The sequence below is a fragment of the Dipodomys ordii genome, unplaced genomic scaffold, assembly GCF_000151885.1.
Source record: "Dipodomys ordii isolate 6190 unplaced genomic scaffold, Dord_2.0 Scaffold28, whole genome shotgun sequence".
In the NCBI taxonomy this organism is placed as follows: Eukaryota; Metazoa; Chordata; class Mammalia; order Rodentia; family Heteromyidae; genus Dipodomys; species Dipodomys ordii.
Genome location: NW_012267244.1, coordinates 11,733,901 through 11,753,289, shown reverse-complemented (window position 1 = coordinate 11,753,289; position 19,389 = coordinate 11,733,901). Strand labels below are relative to the sequence as shown.

At 37.7% G+C, this 19,389-nt stretch overlaps 1 protein-coding gene across 1 annotated transcript in view; it reads right to left on the bottom strand.

The window, feature by feature from the left end:
• The window catches only part of Wdr41 (WD repeat domain 41), an 81,273-nt gene extending 62,654 nt beyond the window's left edge, over positions 1-18,619 (bottom strand). The window contains exons 1-2 of the mRNA XM_013015821.1: positions 18,550-18,619; positions 14,712-14,803 (exon numbers count right to left, since the gene is read on the bottom strand). Of these exons, the coding sequence (XP_012871275.1) occupies positions 14,712-14,803; positions 18,550-18,619 (162 nt within the window). The remainder of the gene's footprint in view (positions 1-14,711; positions 14,804-18,549) is intronic.
• Positions 18,620-19,389: the final 770 nt, after the last annotated feature.

The window sequence follows — 19,389 nt, the reverse complement described above, 5'->3', positions numbered from 1 at the left end:
TTATTTCTTTAGAACTATTTTCTAGAAATGGACTGTTAGATGAAAAGTCAAATATATTCTCATGGTTCCTGATATACATTTCTAAATTATTTCTAATTTATGTTGCCACAGCAATGAAAGGACATGCCAGTTTCCTTTATCTGTTATGAACATTGGGAAAAAAATTGCTAAGAAACTGGCTGTGGTGGTACATATTTGGGATTCCTGAACTTAAGAGGTAGAGGGGCAGGAGGATCAGGATTCTGAAGCCAGTTTGGGCTACATAATGAGTTCAAGGCCAGTTTGTGCTACATAGTGAAACCTTGTCTCAAAAAACAAAAGTCTACTAATAGATGAAAGATAATTTGTTTTACTTTGCATTTTAGTTACAGATTAGGGTTCCCTTAGCCTCCCAGTTTCTATACACAATCACAGGAACTTGAGATCCACATGTAAAAAATACTTCAAGGTGTGTCACAAAAATTAGAACCTCACAAGGGTAGAACTTTTAGCAAGAAACACTTCCTGCTCTCACATAGGAAATGTGAGTAATGACTCAAACTGGTGGGTTATTTGTGGCCTTTATACTTTCTTTTGTTTTTACTGTTGCTGTGTTGTTCATGGGGCTTGAACTCAGGGCCTGGATGCTGTCCCTGAACTTTTACACTCAGGGATAGGGCTCTACCACTTTGAGCCACTGCACCACTTCTCTGTTCTTCTCAGTTTTATTGGAGATAATAATCTTCCAGATTTTCCTGGCCAGGCTGGCTTCGAACTGGTATCCACAGATCTCAGCCTCTTGAGTAGCTAGGATTACAGGAATGAGCTACCAATGCCTGGCTGCCCTTACACTTTCTGAGCTGGGAGATTTCAAATGACAGGCCCTTAGACAGGTGGCTAAAATGGGTGCTCTTTGTTATTCTAAATCATGAAAATACAACCTATTTTTATTTTTTATTTTTTGGGTCCAGTTGTGGGGCCTGAACTCTGGGCCTGGGCACTGTCCCTCAGCTCTTCAGCTCAAGGCTAGCACTCTACCACTTAAGCCACAGCGACACTTATGGCTTTTTTTCTTTTTGCTTATGTGGTGCCGAGGAGGGAGTTGAACCCAGGGCCTCATGCAGCAAAGCGCTCTACCACTGAGCCACCTTCCCAGCCCCTGAAAACACAGGGACAATGTGTGAGATTTTTGCTGCTTTAGCCATGAGTGGAAGAGCTTGCAACTTCTTAACATCTCAAGGGGAAGACCAATGCAAACAGCCCTTGTTTGTATCTGATCCTTGTAACTAAATACCTAATAGGTAATGGGAGGGGAGCTTGCTATTGGTTGTTTTGTTTTGTTTTGCCTTCAGTTTTTGCTTCACATGTCTGATTCTGACCCTTTAAATATTTTTTAACTTTAACTTCCCTGTTTATCCTCTCAGTTTGTTTGTTTTCATGTTTATTATTTATATTTCTATTAACTGTATGTAACTAAAAGTCTTCTAATGCAACTAATCTGAGAAAATTAATAAAATTAATATGATAAGCCAGGTATTGGTGGTTCACACTGGTAATCCTACCTACTCAGAAGGCTGAGATTTGAGGATGGCTGTTCAAAGGCAGCTCAGGCAGGAAAGTCTGTAAGCTGTAGTTCAAGTGGTAGATCACTAGCCTTGAACATGAAAATTAAGGGACAATGCCCAGGTCCAGAGTTCAAGCCCAAAGATAGGTAAAAAATATAAAATAAAAAATAACATGATATAGCCATGTGCCAGTGGCTCACACCTATAATCAGGAGGCTGAGATCTGAGGATTGCTGTTCAAAGTTGGCCTGGGCAGAGAACTCCCCTGTGAGACTCTTATCTCCAATTAACTACTAAAAATCTGGAAGTGGCACTGTGGCTCAAATGCTAGCCTTGAACACAAAGAGGCTCAGAGACAATGCCCAGGCCATGAGTTTAAGCTCTACAACTGACAAAAACAAACAAAAAAATGTAGATACACGTGGACAAATTGTATAAAAGTTAACTTTAAAACTTTTTAAACTTTAATATTCTTTTGAGACAAAAGTAGTATATAACTCAGGTTAATCTCAAACTCACTATGTAGACTAGGCTGGCCTCAAACCCATGATCACCTTGCCTCTGTATTCTACTGCTAGGATTACAGATAAGTACCAGCATGCTTGGCCTTACAAATACATTTTTAGTAGCAATATAGAGCCAAGAAACAAATTCTCCATGGTAATTATATGAATTGATATTAGATTCTGCTGCAAGTTATAGACACCTAGAGTAAGAGTATCATAATAGAAGCTAACTTCTTTCTCAGGAAAATGGTCTAGGACTTTTTAACACTCCACAGTATCAAGGGACCTAGTTCTTCCTATTTAGCTTTACTCCATCTGGCTTCTCTATTATGGTCTAAGATAGCAGTATCTTAGTTCAGACAGCACGATAGATAAAGGGGTGAAAGAGACAAATGATGTGTGCAATTTGTCTCTTTAAGAATGTTTTTCAAGCTGGGCACTAGTGGGGCACGCCTATAATCCTAGCTACTCAGGAGGCTGAGATCTGAGGATTGTGGTTCAAAGCCAACCCAAACAGGAAAGTCCTTGAGACTCTTATCTCTAATAAACCACTTAGAAAACCGAAAGTGGCCTGGCGCACTATGGCTCAGGTGGCAGAGTGCTTGCCTTGAGTTGAATTGCTCAGGGACAGTGCCCAGGCCCAGAGTTTAAGCCCCATGACTGATTAAATAAATAAATAAATAAAATGTTTTTCACAGCTACTGATTGCTGACAGGAACCCTACCCACAACCTAGCCCCATCACAGCAACTCCAAGCTAGAGGAAACAGCCATCTCCCTCTTTTGTGATACTCAAAACAGATCACCCTCCCACTGAACTAGCCTGGGAGGAGGGTCATAAAGTCCCTAGTAAGGCAGAGCTTCATTCTGTCTGCTCAAACAAACTGATTGAAGAAGCCAATCAAGCCACAGGAAAACCAACCACCACAAACAAACCAGAGACTCCACCAAGAGACTGGTTACAGACAGATTCTGCCCCCCCCACTCCCAAAAGAAATTGAAGAACTCTTTTTTCTACCTAATTTTTAAATATTTTTTAAAAAATTGTTTTCATTTTTCATCATTTTTATTTTTTTTAATTCTCTTTTTATTCTTTTCCCTTTTGGTCCTTTTGTTGCTTTACTTAATTACTGTTCTGCTCCTTCCTAGATATATACCCATCTTCAATTATTAGACCTTATCCTTCATTGTGTGAATACTTAATTCAGATATTGATTACTCAATTCACAAACTCTCAGCCTTAACTCCTTTAATTGTAGTATTATTTCTTTATACTTATATAATTTTTTTTGTCAGTTGTAGGACTTGAACTCTGGGCTTGGGGGCTGTGCCTGCACTCGTCAGCTCAAGGCAAGCACTCTACTGCTTGAGCCACAGCACCACTTCTGGTTTTCTGGCAGCTTATTGGCAATAAGAGTCTTACGGGCTTTCCTGCCCGGGCTGGCTTTGAACCTCGATCCTCAGATCTCAGCCTCCTGAGTAGTTAGGATTACAGGCGTGAGCCACCGATGCCCGGCTTATATAATTTTTTAAGTGTTTAATTTTTTTATTTTTCATTTTTCTTTATCTCTCTTCTTTCCTTTTATGCTTTCCTTCTCTCTGAATTTAGGTCTTATTCATCTTCCATCTCTCCTTTTCCCTCCCCACATTCCTCTAATCTTATTTTCTCCTCACAATTCTCCCTAAACCTATCAATTTCTTGTCTGCTGATTCCTTCTTTTATTTTCTTAGTCCATTGATTCCTAGTTGTTTATTGTTGAACAAGAGTGTATCTGTTGAACTAGATTGTATCTGTACTCATTTTGATTGCATCAAACAACCTGCAACTACAGGGCTCTGGTTGATGCTTGCCTTAAAATAGTGTTCTAGCACGGAACTGGTTTTGCTTTCATACTCAAATGGGTATAACAAGCCAGAGAAACACAAGAAAAAAGGTAACTCCAGGTATCTCAACTCCTGCTCATGATAATCAGTCAACAGAACTGTTAATGAATAATCCAGAGGAGAGTTCCCAAAATGCTTTACAAACATTACTGGTAAACATGCTGAATGAAAGCCTGCAAAGGACTCTGTGTGAGCATGATAGGGAAATGTGTGAGTGTGATGAGGCTAACTAAAGATTAACACAGGAATTTCGTGAGTGTGAGGAGGCTAATCAAAGATTAATAGAAGAATTGAGTTAGTGGAATGAGAATAAACAAAGATTAATAGAGGCATTCATGGAATCCACAAACAGAAAGCTGGAGGAATCCATGGAGGCAACAAAGGGAATGCTGAATGAAGCCCAGCAGAAGGAAAGGGAGTCCAATGAAACTGTAACCAATGAACTAAGGGATTTGAGAATGAACACTGAAAACCAAATTAAGGAGGTAAAGAAGTCCATAGAAGATATAAAACAAAGCACCAACAAAGAATTTAAAACCATCCGATCTGACCAATTAAAAGGAACAGAAACAACAAAAAAAAAGTAGACAGTCTTGACAGTATGTTAGACCATGCAGATCAAATCTCTGGATTGAAGATAGCCTAGACATTATACAGAAAGAATAAACAAGCATTCAAGACAAATCCAAGAAATACGATAGATATATTCAACATATAGAAGACACCATCAGAAGGCCTAATTTAAGGCTAATGGGTATAGAGGAGTGCCTAGAGACAGAAGCTAAAGGTCTAGGAAATTTATTTAACAGGATCCTAACAGAGAACTTTCCAAACATGCAAAAAGATAGGCCCATTCAGATACAAAAGGCCTATAGAACTCCAAATAGACCAGACCACAACAGGACATCCCACTGTCACATTGTAATCCACGCAGGATCAATAGAGACCAAGGAAAGGATCTTTAAAGCTGTCGGGGAGAAAGATCAATCACCTATCAAGGGAAACCAATCAGAATAACTTCAGATTTCTCAGCAGAGACCTGGAAAGCAAGAGCCTAGGGTGTATGCCACACCCTAAAGACAAACAACTATCAACCAAGAATACTGTACTCAGCTAAACTCTCCTTCATAATGGAGGGACAAATAAAAAATCTTCTACAGCAAAGAAAAATTAAAACTATTTCTCTACCAAACCATCACTACAAAAGATACTTAAAGATGTCCTCTACATTGAAAATGAACAAGAGCATGATAAAGGCCAAGAAACAGCCTCCAAACACAGAATCCAAGAATCATAGGAAGAACCTAGTTGGCACAGCCCCCAAGAAGGTGGATAAAATGGCAGGAACTACCAAGCACCTCTCAGTCCTAACTCTCAATATTAATGGCCTTAACTCTCTAATTAAGCTACATAGATTGTCTAGTGGAATCAAAAAGCAAGATCCTATCTGCTGCCTTCAAGAAATATACCTTGCCCACAAAAACAAACATATTTTGAAAGTGAAAGGCTGGAATAAAATCTACCAAGAAAACGACCCCCATTAACGGTGGTAGTTGCAATCTTAATATCAGATAAAATAGACTTCAAATTAAAATTAGCAAGAAGAGATAAAGTAGGTCATTATATATTAATTAAGGGATCTCTCCTTCAGGAGGATATTACAATCTGAATACCTATTCACCAAGTAACAGAGCATCCAAATTTGTCCAAGAAACACTACTTTTCCTAAAATCTCACATAGATCCAAAGACATTAATTGTTGGGGACTTTAACACAACACTATCCCCCGATTGATAGATCAACTGGGAAAAAACTCAACAGAGAAACCTCAGATCTAAACAACTAGACTTAACAGACATCTACTGAATATTTCACCCAGCAGCATCAGAACATATGTTCTTCTCAGCAACACATGGAACATTCTCCATTTTAGATGACCATTTTAGGTCACAAAGCAAATTGGTCCAAATTCAGAAATTAAGCCCTGAATTCTCTCAGACCACAAGGGAATAAAATTAGAATTCATCACCAAAAGCCACCACAAAGAAAATTCTGTAACGCATGGATGCTGAACAACCTACTGTTGAACCACCAGTGGGTCATGGAAAAGATTAGAAAAGACATTCAAATGTTCATGATATTCAACAAAAATGAACACACAAATTACCAGCTTCTATGGGACACATAAAAGGCAGTACTCAGAGGTAAGTTTATAGCTCTGAGTTCCTACATCAACAAATTGGAGAGATCTGAAACCAACAATTTAACTAGGCACCTGATGCTCCTTGAAAAAGAGCAACAAGCTAAACCCCAATCCAGTAGATGGAAAGAAATAATTAAAATTAAATTAGAATTAAATGAATTAGAGTCCAAAAAAATAGAATAAACAAAATAGTTGGTTCTTTGAAAAAGTCAGCAAAATTGACAGGCTTAGAGAATCTTACCAGAAAAAGAAGAGAACACACCCAAATAAACAAACTCAAAGATGAGAATGAAAGTATCACCACAGAAACAAACAAGATTCAGAACATTATAAGGGAATACTTCTCAAACCTTTATACTAATAAATTTGAGAATCTGGAAAAAATGGATGAATTTCTAGCAAATATTGACATGCCCAAACTAAATCAAGATGATTTAAATCAACTTAAAAGACCCATATCAAACATCAAAATAGAAACAGCAATAAGAGCCCACCCACCCAAAAAAAATACCAGGACCGAATGGATTTACAGCTGAATTCTACAAGGCCTTCAAAGCAGAATTCACACAAATACTACTCCAACTCTTCAATGAAATTGAAAGTGAAAACTCACTACCAAACTCTTTCTATTAAGCCATCATAACCCCATCCCAATACTAGACAAGGATGCATCAAAGAAAGAGAATTATAGACCCATTTCTTTGATGAATATTGATGCAAAACTTCTCAACAAAATTTTGGCCAATCGACTTCAACAACTCATCAAAAAAAATCATACACTATGATTAAACAGGATTCATTTCACAATCAAAAAACTCATACACTATGATTAAACAGGATTCAGTTCATAATCAAATAATATAATTCATCACATCAAAAAGAGCAAGGATAAGAACCACATGATTATCTCAATAGATGTACAAAAAGCATTTGACAAGATCCAACACCCCTTTATGATTAAAGCTCTGGAAAAACTAGAAATCCATGGAACATTCCTCAATATAATAAAGGCTGTGTATGACAAAACTACAGCCAGCATTATATTTAATGGTGAAAAGCTAAAGCCATTTCCCCTAAATTTAGGAATGAGACAAGATGGCCACTCTCTCCACTTCTCTTCAATTTAGTATTTGAATGCCAAGCTAGAGCAATAAGATACAAACATAAAGGGGATCCAAATAGGGAAAGATGAAGTAAAACTCTCCCACTTTGCAGATGACATGATTTTGCACTCAACCCCATGAACTCCACTCTCAAGCTACTGAAGTTGATTCGAAACTTTGGCAAAGTAGCAGGGTATAAAATTAACCCTCAAAAATCAATGGCTTTTCTCTATGCCAATAACAAGAAGAGGGCGGCTGAAAACTCCTTTTGTAATAGTCCCACCCCCCCCAAAAAAAAAACAACTTAGGAGTTAACTAAAGAAGTGAAGGACCTCTACGATGAAAACTTTAAAAACCTGAAAAAGGAAATCAAAGCAGAACTAAGGAAGTGGAAAAACCTCCCATGCTCCTGGATTGGGATGATTAGCATCATGAAAATGGCAATACTGACAAAGGCTATCTACATATTCAATGTGAAACCTATCAATATCCCAATCTCATTCTTCAATGAAATAGAAGAAGCAGCCCCAAAATTCATATGGAACAATAAAAGACCCCAAATAGAAAAAAATCCTTAGCAGAAAGAACAGTGCTGGAGGAATGTCAATACCAAATTTCAAACTCTACTACAAAGCCACAGTAATCAAAACAGCTTGGAACTGGCACAAGAATAGACCTGAGGACAAATGGAATAGAACTAAAGACCCAGAAATGAACCCAGAGACCCACAGATCTTCGATGAGGGAGCTAAAAATATAGAATGGAAGAAAGACAGCCTCTTCAGTAAATGGTGCTGGCAAATTGGTCAAACACCTGTAGAAAACTAAAGCTAGATCCTTATATATCACCCTACCAGAATCAACTCCAAATGGATCAAAGACCTTGGAGTCAAAGCAGACATCCTGGAAACATTACAGGAAGGAATAGGAGAAGTTCTAGGGCTCTTTGGCACAGGCCAAAACTTTCTTAATAAAGACCCAGAAACACAACAAATCAAAGAAAAGTTAGATAAATGGGATTGCATGAAACTGCAGAGCTTCTGCATGGCAAAGGATATAGCTAGCAAGATCAATAGAAAGCCCATGGATTGGGAGAAGATCTTCACTAGCCATACAACAAACAAGGGTCTCATATCTAAAATATACTTGAAACTCAAAAAAGTAAATCCCCCCAACAACAAATCCTCAAAGAAACAACTGCCCAATTGATAAGTGGACTCAAGTTTTAAAGAGAGACTTCTCTGAAGAAGAAATAAGAATGGCAATAGACACATGAAGAAATGGTTAACTTCTCTAGCCATAAAAGAAATGCAAATCAAAACAATATTGAGATTCCACCTCACCCCCAGTTAGAATGGCTATAATCACAGATGCTGGAGGGGATGTGGCCAAAAGGGAACCCTATTGCATTGTTGGTGGAAGTGTAAACAACCACTCTGGAAAGCAGTATGGAGGTTCCTCAAAAGAGTACAGATAGAGCTCCCCTATGACCCAGCAATCCCATTTCTGGGCATTTACCCAAAAGATCACAAACAAGGCCATACTAAAGCTACCAACACAGGGCTGGGAAGGTGGCTCAGTGGTAGAGTGCTTGCCTTGCATGCATGAGGCCCTGGGTTCGATTCCTCAGCACCACATAAGAAAAAAGAAAAAAGCCGGAAGTGGCACTGTGGCTCAAGTGGTAGAGTGCTAGCCTTGAGCTGAAGAGCTGAGGGACAGCGCCCAGGCCCAGAGTTCAGGGCCCACGACCAGACCCCCCCAAAAAAATTAAAGCTACCAACACAACTATGTTTATCGCATTATTTACCATAGCTAAGGTATGGAACCAACACAGATGACCCTTAGTAGATGAATGGATAAAGAAAATGTGATAGACAGAGATAGATCAATAGATAGCTATGCATGCACACACAATGGAATTAGTTCTATGCCTCCATCAGAAAGAATGACATTGTGCATTATTAGGAAATAGAAAGACATGGAAAAATTATATTAAGTGAAGTAAGCCAAGCCCAAAGAAACATAGGTCCCATAATTTCCCTTATTTCAATAACTAGTATAGGTCTAGGACAAGCAGAAAAGGTCAAAAGGTATGCACATATGACCATATAAGATGCTGCTAAGCAAAGTGAACCCCAAGATAGGGACAAAAGAGGTTTTATCTTTCTTGCTATTGTTTTTAATGTATATATAATATACTATGTGATTTTTTTTGTATAACCCGTTTTTACTGTATTTGATTCCGGTGCCCTGCATCTTGTATATACATTTTTTTTCTAATTTAGGGAGAGGAAGGGAAATAACAAATGGTGAAACAAGGATGCAGGTTGACCCATGGTTGTTTTTTTTGAGGGGAGGGGGCATTGGTTGGGTCCAGTCGTGGGGCCTGAACTCTGGGCCTGGGCGCTGTCCCTAAGTTTTTCAGCTCAAGGCTAGCGCTCTACCACTTGAGCCACAGCGCCACTTCTGGCTTTTTTCTTTTTGCTTATGTGGTGCTGAGGAATCGAACCCAGGGCCTCATGCATGCAAGGCAAGCGCTCTACCTCTGAGCCACCTTCCCAGGTTGACCCATTGTAACAACAAGATGTACAAGATGCTATGTTGAAAACAAACTTTACAACTTTGGGGCATAGTGGTGGGGGGAGGGAGGAGTTGGGAAGGTGGGGAAGGAAGGGATAATAGGGGAAAAACAAAGGGGTAACAATGTTCAATAGGAAATGTACTCATTATCTTACTCATGTAACGGTAACCTCTCTATATAGTATCTTTACAATATATATATATATATATATATATATATATTATGGTTTTCAGAAGTTACCCTAGGATACTTTCCATTTAGAACCAATTGACCAGAACTTACTTTTATTTCAAGGGGAGCTGGGAAATGCAGCCTCTATTCTGAGCTATCAATTGCCAAAACCTCTACTGCTAACACCATACATGCATACTGGGGAATCACTAAGAGTTTCTGCCAGTAGAATTGTCATTCAGTTCAAATAATCTACAGCTAATTGACAGATCTTCATCTTTAAATAATACAAACATAAATTGTTGAAAGAACTTCTACCAGATGCCACAGTAACCAGTTACCTGAAAATATAGATGTAATCTTGCTTGAATACTGTAGTAGCAAGTTGACCACATTTAGTATCTGAACCTGTGTACAATCTGGCATCAGAGTCAGGCTGCAAATCACAGGCCAAATCCTTCATTCCCCAGATCTCTAATGACTGCCTATTTTCAATTTTTTTCTATCATTAATATGATTTTCTTCTATTTTGACAACTAGGAAATTCTAAAATTTGATTTATCAAACATTTGAACATTGAACATTTCTACCAGGCTAATAAATATTAGCAGAAATAAATATGACACTGTTTAATACAGATTTTAAAACATCCAAATGGAAAAGATATAAAGTAAGACAGCCCAAATGCCTCCTAGAATGCTTAAGTACCATTTTGTTACAGAACAAAACAAATCATCACAAAATACTGATAGACACTGTCAGACCCTATATATTTTTTTTATCTTGAGTACTGTATATACTAATTTTCTGCCAGCACAAAAGGCTTTTTTTTCTAATAATATTCAGCAAACAATAGGCATTCAGGGAAGACTATTAAATACTGAAAGCCAGTGAACTCCTTAAAAAGAGCATGTTGTATTATGCCCAACTCTCAAGTGCTACCTCCCTAAGATGACTCTGTGATCACTCTGAGTTTTTAAGTTAGCAGGGAAAAATCGAGGCTGAGGTGGCAGCAGGGGGTGGTGGGGAGAGAAGGGACCATTTTTCAATGCTATAGATCCATCCTAGAATTTATCTTTTTAAGGTCATTCTTTTTTGGTTTGACTCTATGGTCCTACTGCATCTCATAAATAGCATGACATTTTATGTATTTTATGCTGTACATTCCCTGTCTCTTAAAAGGAAAAATGATTGGTTATAAGAAAGAAAAATCTCTATAATGCAGATTGTAAAAAAAAAAAAAAAAAGGATTAACTGGGCTGAGGTGGCTCAAGCCTCTAAGCCTAGAGATCTGAAAACCACAGTTTGAAGCCATCTGGAGAAAGAAGGCCCATGAGACTTGTATCTCCAATTAATCATCAAAAAAGCCAGAAGCAGAGCTGTGGCTCAAGTGGCAGAACATTAGCCTTGAGCAAAAAAAGCTCAGTAACAGCATCCAGACTCTTGAGTTCAAGCCCCAGAAACAGTATATACACACACACACACACACATACAAGGATAATATATTAAACGGTATTCCTCTGTGTAATCACTACAATCAATATGAAGAGAAAAATAAACAAAAATCATTGTTCTAATGTACAAATGAATAATTCTATATTACCCTATACAATTATTAGCTTTAGTGAACTGTGATCTCCCTAAAAAGCCCCCAGGTGGCATTATTGCCTTGTTTTTCCTAAATTGCTTGTTTTCATATGACACAGATCACAATTTACTTTAACAAGCAATTCCTTACTCCAATGACAAATGTCCATATGAAAAATGTTATTTTCTTATGTCTTCATTTGAACAAGATCTTTTAAGTTTGAAAGATAAAGCATTTTCTTATAGTTGATGAACCAAAATTTTCCAAAAAAACAAAATATGAAATTTGTGTGTACAATATAAATTTAATCTCAAATAACTAATTTCATTGAGGTTTCTTTGCAATTGTTACTACTTTATTTGTGATGTCTGAAACAAAAAGTTAATTTTCTAAGTCAGATTCTCTCTTTCAAAACAAGAGCACTATGTTTACAGAACTGAATGATGCTTTTGATGCCCTTATGCAAACAGCAGGTATAGGAATTGTTAGTGGAGAGAAGGCAAGGATAAAGAGAAGGTATGTCCCACATTTCCAAATATCCATACAAATCATAGGAATTTAAGATATGGGACAAAAAGCATTGGGGGGAGGGTCTCACAAAAAAAGAAAACCTGGAGCCAGGTGAAATCCTCAATATCTCAGCCTCCTGAGTAGCAAGGATTACAGGCCTGAACCACCAGTGCCCAATTTCCCTACTTTATCTTATTTTACGAAAGGAAATCCATGTTAAACTTTATCTGAGAGACTTGCTTTTTTGTCTGTTTGTGCCAGTCCTGGGGCTTGAACTTTGGGCCTGAGCGCTGTCCCTGACTTTTTTTTGCTCAAGGCTAGTGTTCAACCACTTGAGCCACAGTTCTACTGCGGCTTTTCGGTAGTTAATTGGCATCTCAGAGTTTCTTGCTTGGGTTGACTTTGAATATACAGGAGGATGAGATCCTAGCTGCTGAGGATCAGGGCTCAAAGTCAGCCCTGGCTGAAAAGTCCCTGTGAGACACATCTTCAATTAACACCAGAAAACCAGAAGTGGCACTGTGGCTCAAAGTCATAAAGCAGAAGAGCTCAGGGACAGTGCTCAGGCCCTGAGTTCAAGCCCCACAACTGACAAAAAAAAAAAAGATAGAGTAGGAAGAAGTGGAAAAGAAGGAAAGGATAAACATCTGTACTTCACAGCAGAAACTGGGAGTGAAGATGACTCCGAACAGTCTTTCTTCTGTATAGTATTCTGGGGGATTTCTTGTTGAGCCCCTTCTGGTGATATTATCTAGCAATTCCAAATCACTTTGCTAAATTACCAAGCATGGAGACAATGGGTTTAGGATGAATCTATTCCCCACAACAGGACCTTTAAAAAAAAACATGTAGATTAGTATATGTATATTTTAGTATATATAAAGTTTTCTGTCTCCTTTCTTAAGAGTTTGCAGTTTAGAAGGCAGATACAGGTAGGTCCTTTATGTTTGTCTGTTCTTGTAACTTAACATCTAGAAGGGATGGCATGATGGGAGAAGGAAGGTAAATGGAAGAGTGACGTAATAGGAGGAGCACTTGCTGTTCTGATGTTTCAGTTTTGCTTCCTGGTTTTGTTTTAATCCCTTAGTCTAGTCTGTTAATACATTTTTTTTCATTTCAATTTCCCTGTAGCCTCCTCTATCCTGCCTCAGTATGAGAGCATACTTTCAGCTAATATCAAATAATAAAATGTATATATCTTAAAAATATAATTTCAGATATTTGGTAACTATAATTCAACAGTGAGTTATTTTAATGAGCATGACAAGGAAAATATTACTGCCTGATTATTTATGGTCAATAAAAGAAACTTGTTTAAAGTATTGTCTTATGTAATTGTGTATATAAGTTTTTTACATTGAGATTAAAAACTATATATCATTGAAGTATATATATTACCAAGATCATCAAACTGTATTTGAGTAGCAGTACCATAATAATTTATACTAGGTGACTTTTAAAGAACATTAATTTCGGAAGTGGTGCTGTAGCTCAAGTGGTAGAGCGCTCGCCTTGAGCTGAAGAGCTGAGGGACAGCACCCAGGCCCAGAGTTCAAGCCCCACGGCCGACAAAAAAAAAAAAAAAGAACATTAATTTCTAATTCACTTAATTTACTAAATAATCAATGTGATAATTAAACTAAAAGTTCAGGTTGTGATTTAACTCCAAATATTCAGTCTTTTTTTTATTGTGAAAATACCGTACAGAGGGGTTACAATTATATAAGCAAGGTAATGAGTACATTTCTTATCAAGCATTGTTGCCTCCTCCTTTGTTTCCCCTTACAAATATTCAGTCTTCATTCTTTGTAAACTTAATCTACCCACTACTCTATCTAATCTACCTACTACTCTATACTACCACTAGCATATTAAAAGATTCAAAAAATTGTATTTTTGAGAAGTAATTGTTTAAGATTCAACTTGAAAATAGTCTCTTTTGAGGACTTGTACCAGTTTTAAAAAAATCCCCTGAAAATATTGGCAGAAACCCTGTTCTGCATTAAAATTGGCCAGTTAAAAAGATTTTTTAAAAATATTTCCCTTGTAAGCTGGCACCAGTGGGTCATGCCTGTAATCTTAGCTATTCAGGAAGCTGACATCTAAGTATCCAGCCTGGGCAGGACAGTATGTGAGACTCTTATATCCAATTACCAGGAAGCCAGAAGTAGAGCTGTGGTTTAAGTGGTAGAGTGCTACATTTGAGCAAAAAAGATCAGGGACAGCATCTAGGCCCTGAGTTCAAGCCCCATGACCAGCATAAACACACAATTATTTTCTTTCCATCATTACTAAATGATTTTATATTTTTATGTTAAATATGATGTCCATTCCAAAATTACTTCAATTATACACATGCATTTAGTTTTTCATGAGTTTTGATTGCCTTTTTTTTTCATCTTTTATAGCTAGGAATTGAAGCCATTGCCTCACCTACCATTTAGATGTATCCTTAGTCATACAATGACTTTGATAGTAATCAAAACAATGTTACCTCTATTTTCTAATATATATAAACACAAGAAAATGATTCCACCATTTTTTGGTACAGCTAGGCTGCTCACAGTCATGGTTAATGTTCCTAAAACCCACCAAAATTTCTGGAAGTGTGGCAAGCACCAACCTCACAAAGTACAAGGGCAGTTTCTCTGTATGCCTGGGAAAATGTCTTTATGACAGGAAGCAGAGTGGCTACAGTGATCCGACTAAGCCAATCTTTGGGAAACAAGTTAAGACTACAAAGAAAATTATTCTGAGACTCGAATGTGCTGAGCCCAGATGCAGATCAAACAGAATGCTGGCTATTAAGAGATGTGAGCAGGAGAATAAGTTCAGCAGTGGTACTCAGTGGACACAATGTTGAAATGAACTGTACAAATTTGGACAGGGATTGGGGGATGAGAGAGAGCAAAGGAAGGGGTGACATTGCCCAAAAAGAAATGTACTCATTACCTGATTTATGAAACTGTAACCCCTCTGTACATCACCTTAATAGTAACAAAATAGCCCAGTGCTGCTGGCTCATGCCTATAATCCTATCTACTCAGGGGCCGGAAATCTGAGGAAAACGGTTGCAAGCAAGCATTGAGCACAAAGAGGATCAGGGACAGAGCCCAAGCCCTGAGTTCAAGCCCCAGCATGGGCAAAAACAAATAGGTAAGTAATAATAATAAATTTAAAAAGAGATGTAAGCATTTTGAACATGGCAGAGATAAGAAAGAGGCAAGTGATCCAGTTCTAAGCTCTATATCTTGTTATGAACACAATGAGATCTAACCTTGAATTTTTGTTATAATATAATCACAAGGACTAAGTTACAACTTTCCTTATGAAGACAATAAAATCAGGAGGTCAAATGCAAAAACAAAGAATAATATATTTCAGTCCAAGCTCCCAGAACACTAATCAGTTCAGCTCCTGGAATACTCACTGAAAAAAATAAAGGGAAATCACTCTCAACATATCATTTCAATGTGTTTTTTCCAGTGCATAAAAAATGTTGTGTTTTTAAGTAAGTAAAACAAAAACATCTTTAAAAGTTTAAGCCTTGAAATTGCTTTTCCTTTTAAGTCACTTGGAGTGGTATTTGAGAGGGTCACAGCCTCACTGGGGAAAAGTGTATAATTAGAGAACTAACAGTCAGTTGAGAAAGCCAGTGCAATTATCTCTCTTGCCCTTTTGGTGTAAGATCACTCTCTGATGGGGTTGCAGGACCATTTAAAATGGATTGATCAAATAAAATTAGATTGGCTAAATTAGAAACCACAGCTATAACTTGAAAAAGTATTTACTCTAATAAATGTGCATGGACAGTACCTTAGTGATCTCTTTAGAACCATGATTCCAGAGTGATTGGACTCTATGCACTAACTGATAACAGTACTTTTAGCTAAAGATCACTTTAAGCTCTTTTCCAGCACTAACTCATTGTCATAGTTTTTGTGCAGATGACCCTTGATATTATTTTAGCTATCAAAACAAAAATTAGACTAAAGTAAAGCAAATAGTATAAAGTACTCATATGGACTATATTCGATAGCTTTCAATATTTTGGCACTGCTTTGGTTTCTCATTCTTTTTTCTCTTTCTCTGTTATTACAGTATTTTAAAGCAAATTCCTGACATGTTTCATTTCAACCCCAAATAATTCTGAGTATTACTACAAAGTATGGAAATTTTTATATTATCATAATATGATTGTGCCTACAAAGTTTAAAGTTATTTTAATATCATCTAATAATCTATATCTGAATTGCATTACTTACCAGAAGTATTTTTGAGTTATTCTAGGGTATTTTGTTTTGTTTTATAGTGCTAGGGATAGAACCCAGGAATGCTAAGCAAAAACTCTACCAATGAGTTACACCCCATCCCATATTCTAGCCACTTTCAATATATCCATTTCACTCTAAGGTAGTATTCTACATTTATATTCAACAATCATATTTTTCTTGATTTTTATAAACTCCCATTCTGAATTGGTACTTTAGTTATAAGGACCTTATATATTTCATTAACTTCAGGCACACCTCCCCAATCCTGTTTCCAGACTCAATATATTTTTGAACACTTCAATGATTATTTCAGATATCCTTCCTGATTTTTCACCCTAATACACACAAGGTAGGACTCTCTCATTACTTTCTCCAGTCTGTTAAAAAGTATAGTAAAACTCCACCTAAGACTCTTTTTATATCACAGATAAAAATCACATTTGCTATATTTATAGTGATGTGTGATTCTTATAGGTATAATTATAACTCAGTAACCCTAGAATATTTTCTTGCGCTGCCAGTGTCAAATTGAAGATCAGCTCTGGCTGGATTTGAGATTTGATATGACTCCTCTCTTGACCACTACTGAAGAAAACTGAATGCTCAGGCTGCGTAAAATTCATGATCATACTTTGATGCTTGATTCATTTTCCCCATATCACCCAACTTCTGCTAAAGACATGCTGTCTCTCACCAAATGTAGATGTGATTAAATTGAAACAGTGGTTATTATAAAATAAAAATTATAGTGTTTTGTAGAGCTCAAAAAATGGTAAAATATTTCCTTATAACAATAGGATAGCTGCATATAATAAACAACTGGAATGGTGTTTTTTAGATAAGGTTTTAAATGCTCTAATTTTTGGGGAAGTAAAGATTTTGGTAAGTTATGTCAAAAGCTAATTCTAGAATGCTTGTCAAAATAAAAAATAATAAAGCACAAAATTTTCTATGGGGAAAAATTGAGTAAGAAAAAATATGCACTACAGAAGAGAAACAGAATGAAACACAAAGCACTTAAGACAAATTGAAATCATGCGATGAAGTTGTCAAAACGAACACAAAAATATATTAATGATTTAAATAAAAATAAAATGCACAAAAATCAGCAATGAACATTTAGAAATAGTGTATTGTGTATTACTGGAGTTTGAACTCAGAGCCTTAAAGTTACTGGGCAGGTGTTCTATGGTTGAGGCACACCTCTAGCTTTTTGCTTTAGGATTTAAAAAAAAGAATAGTATCTCAGGCTGGGAATATGGCTTAGTGGTAGAGTGTTTGCCTAGCATGCATGAAGCCCCAGTTTGATTCCTCAGTACAACATAAACAGAAAAAGCTGGAAGTGGTGCTGAGGCTCAAGTGATAGAGCACTAGCCTTGAGCACAGAGAAGCTCAGGGATAGCACCCAGGCCCTGAGTTCAAGCCCCAGGACTAGCAAAAAAAAAAAATAGTGTCTCATATTTATGCCCAGTTAGGCTGGATCAAGATCTTCCTATTTATATTTCTCTAATATCTAGAATGACAAGTACAAACCATCATGGCCACCTTTTTTTGGATTGAGTTGGGGATCTTTCAACCTTCTTATGCATGAAATCCTCCCAACGTGTGCCTCTTGACTAGCTAGAATTATAGGCATGGATTCTGACTGCCTAGGCCATAAACCAATATTAAGCACAATATGATTTGCATTTATATATATATACTTAGTATGTGCAAGATCATAGCATTCGGATTTTTTTAAAAAGCCAATGAAAAGCCGGGTGCTTGTGGCTCACGCCTGTAATCCTAGCTACTCAGGAGGCTGGGATCTGAGAATCGCGGTTCAAAGCCAGCCCGGGGAGGAGAGACCGTGAGACTCCTATCTCCAATAAACCACCAGAAAACCGGAAGTGGCGCTGTAGCTCAAGTGGTAGAATGCTCGCCTTGAGCTGAAGAGCTGAGGGACAGTGCCCAGGCCCAGAGTTCAAGCCCCACGGCCAAAAAAAAAAAAAAAAAAAGCCAATGAAGAACTTCCGGGAAGATGGCAGAGGAGAAGCTGGAGGCTAAACAAGCTCTTGCTTAGAAAGCAGTTTTAGTGTTCCAGTGAACAGTCCTAGGCCAGAGAATTTTACCAAGTGTGCCATGGCAGTACAGAGAATTTGGTCAGAGAGGGAAAATCCAGGCAAATAAACAGATCTGAGCACTTGCCGGCCGTGGCTGCAGCGGCAGCAGTGGTGGGGCGGCGACGGTGGCGGCGGCCGCCAGCCATAGCCACCATATCTACAACACAGAGAGTCCAGGACAAAGGCGCCACACACAGCAGGCAAGTGGATTCTACTCAACACCAGCAAGAACTGACAAGAGCAGACATCTTCATCCTGCAGATGGCAGAGAAAGAACATACAACCACCAAGACAAATCCAAGAAATATGATAGATCTATCCAACATTTGGAAGACACTATCAGAAGGGCTAATCTGAGGATAATGGGTGTAGAGGAGCACCTAGAGACAGAAGTTAATGGTCTGGGAAATTTGTTTAACAGGATCCTAGCAGAGAACTTCCCAAACAGGCAAAAAGATAGGCCTATTCAGATACAAAAAGCTTTTAGAACTCCAAATAGACCAGACCAGAACAGGACATCCCACCGTCACATTATAATCCCCACAGGATCAATTCAGACCAACGAAAAGATCCTTAAAGCTGTCAAGCAGAAAAGATCAGTCACCTATAAAGGGAAACCAATTAGAATCACCTCAGATTTCTCAGCTGAGACAATTAAAGCAAGAAGAGCCTGGAATGATGTATGCTATGCCCTAAAGACAAACAACTATCAACCAAGAATAGTGTACCCAGCTAAAGTGTCCTTCATAACCGAAGGTCATATAAAAACCTTCCATAGCAAAGAAAAATTGAAACGATATATCTCCACCAAACCAGCCCTACCAAAGATACTTAAAGATGTCCTACACATAGAAAACCAACAAGACCACAATAAAGGCCAAGAAACTGCACCCAAACTGAGAATCCAAGAACCATAGGAAGAACC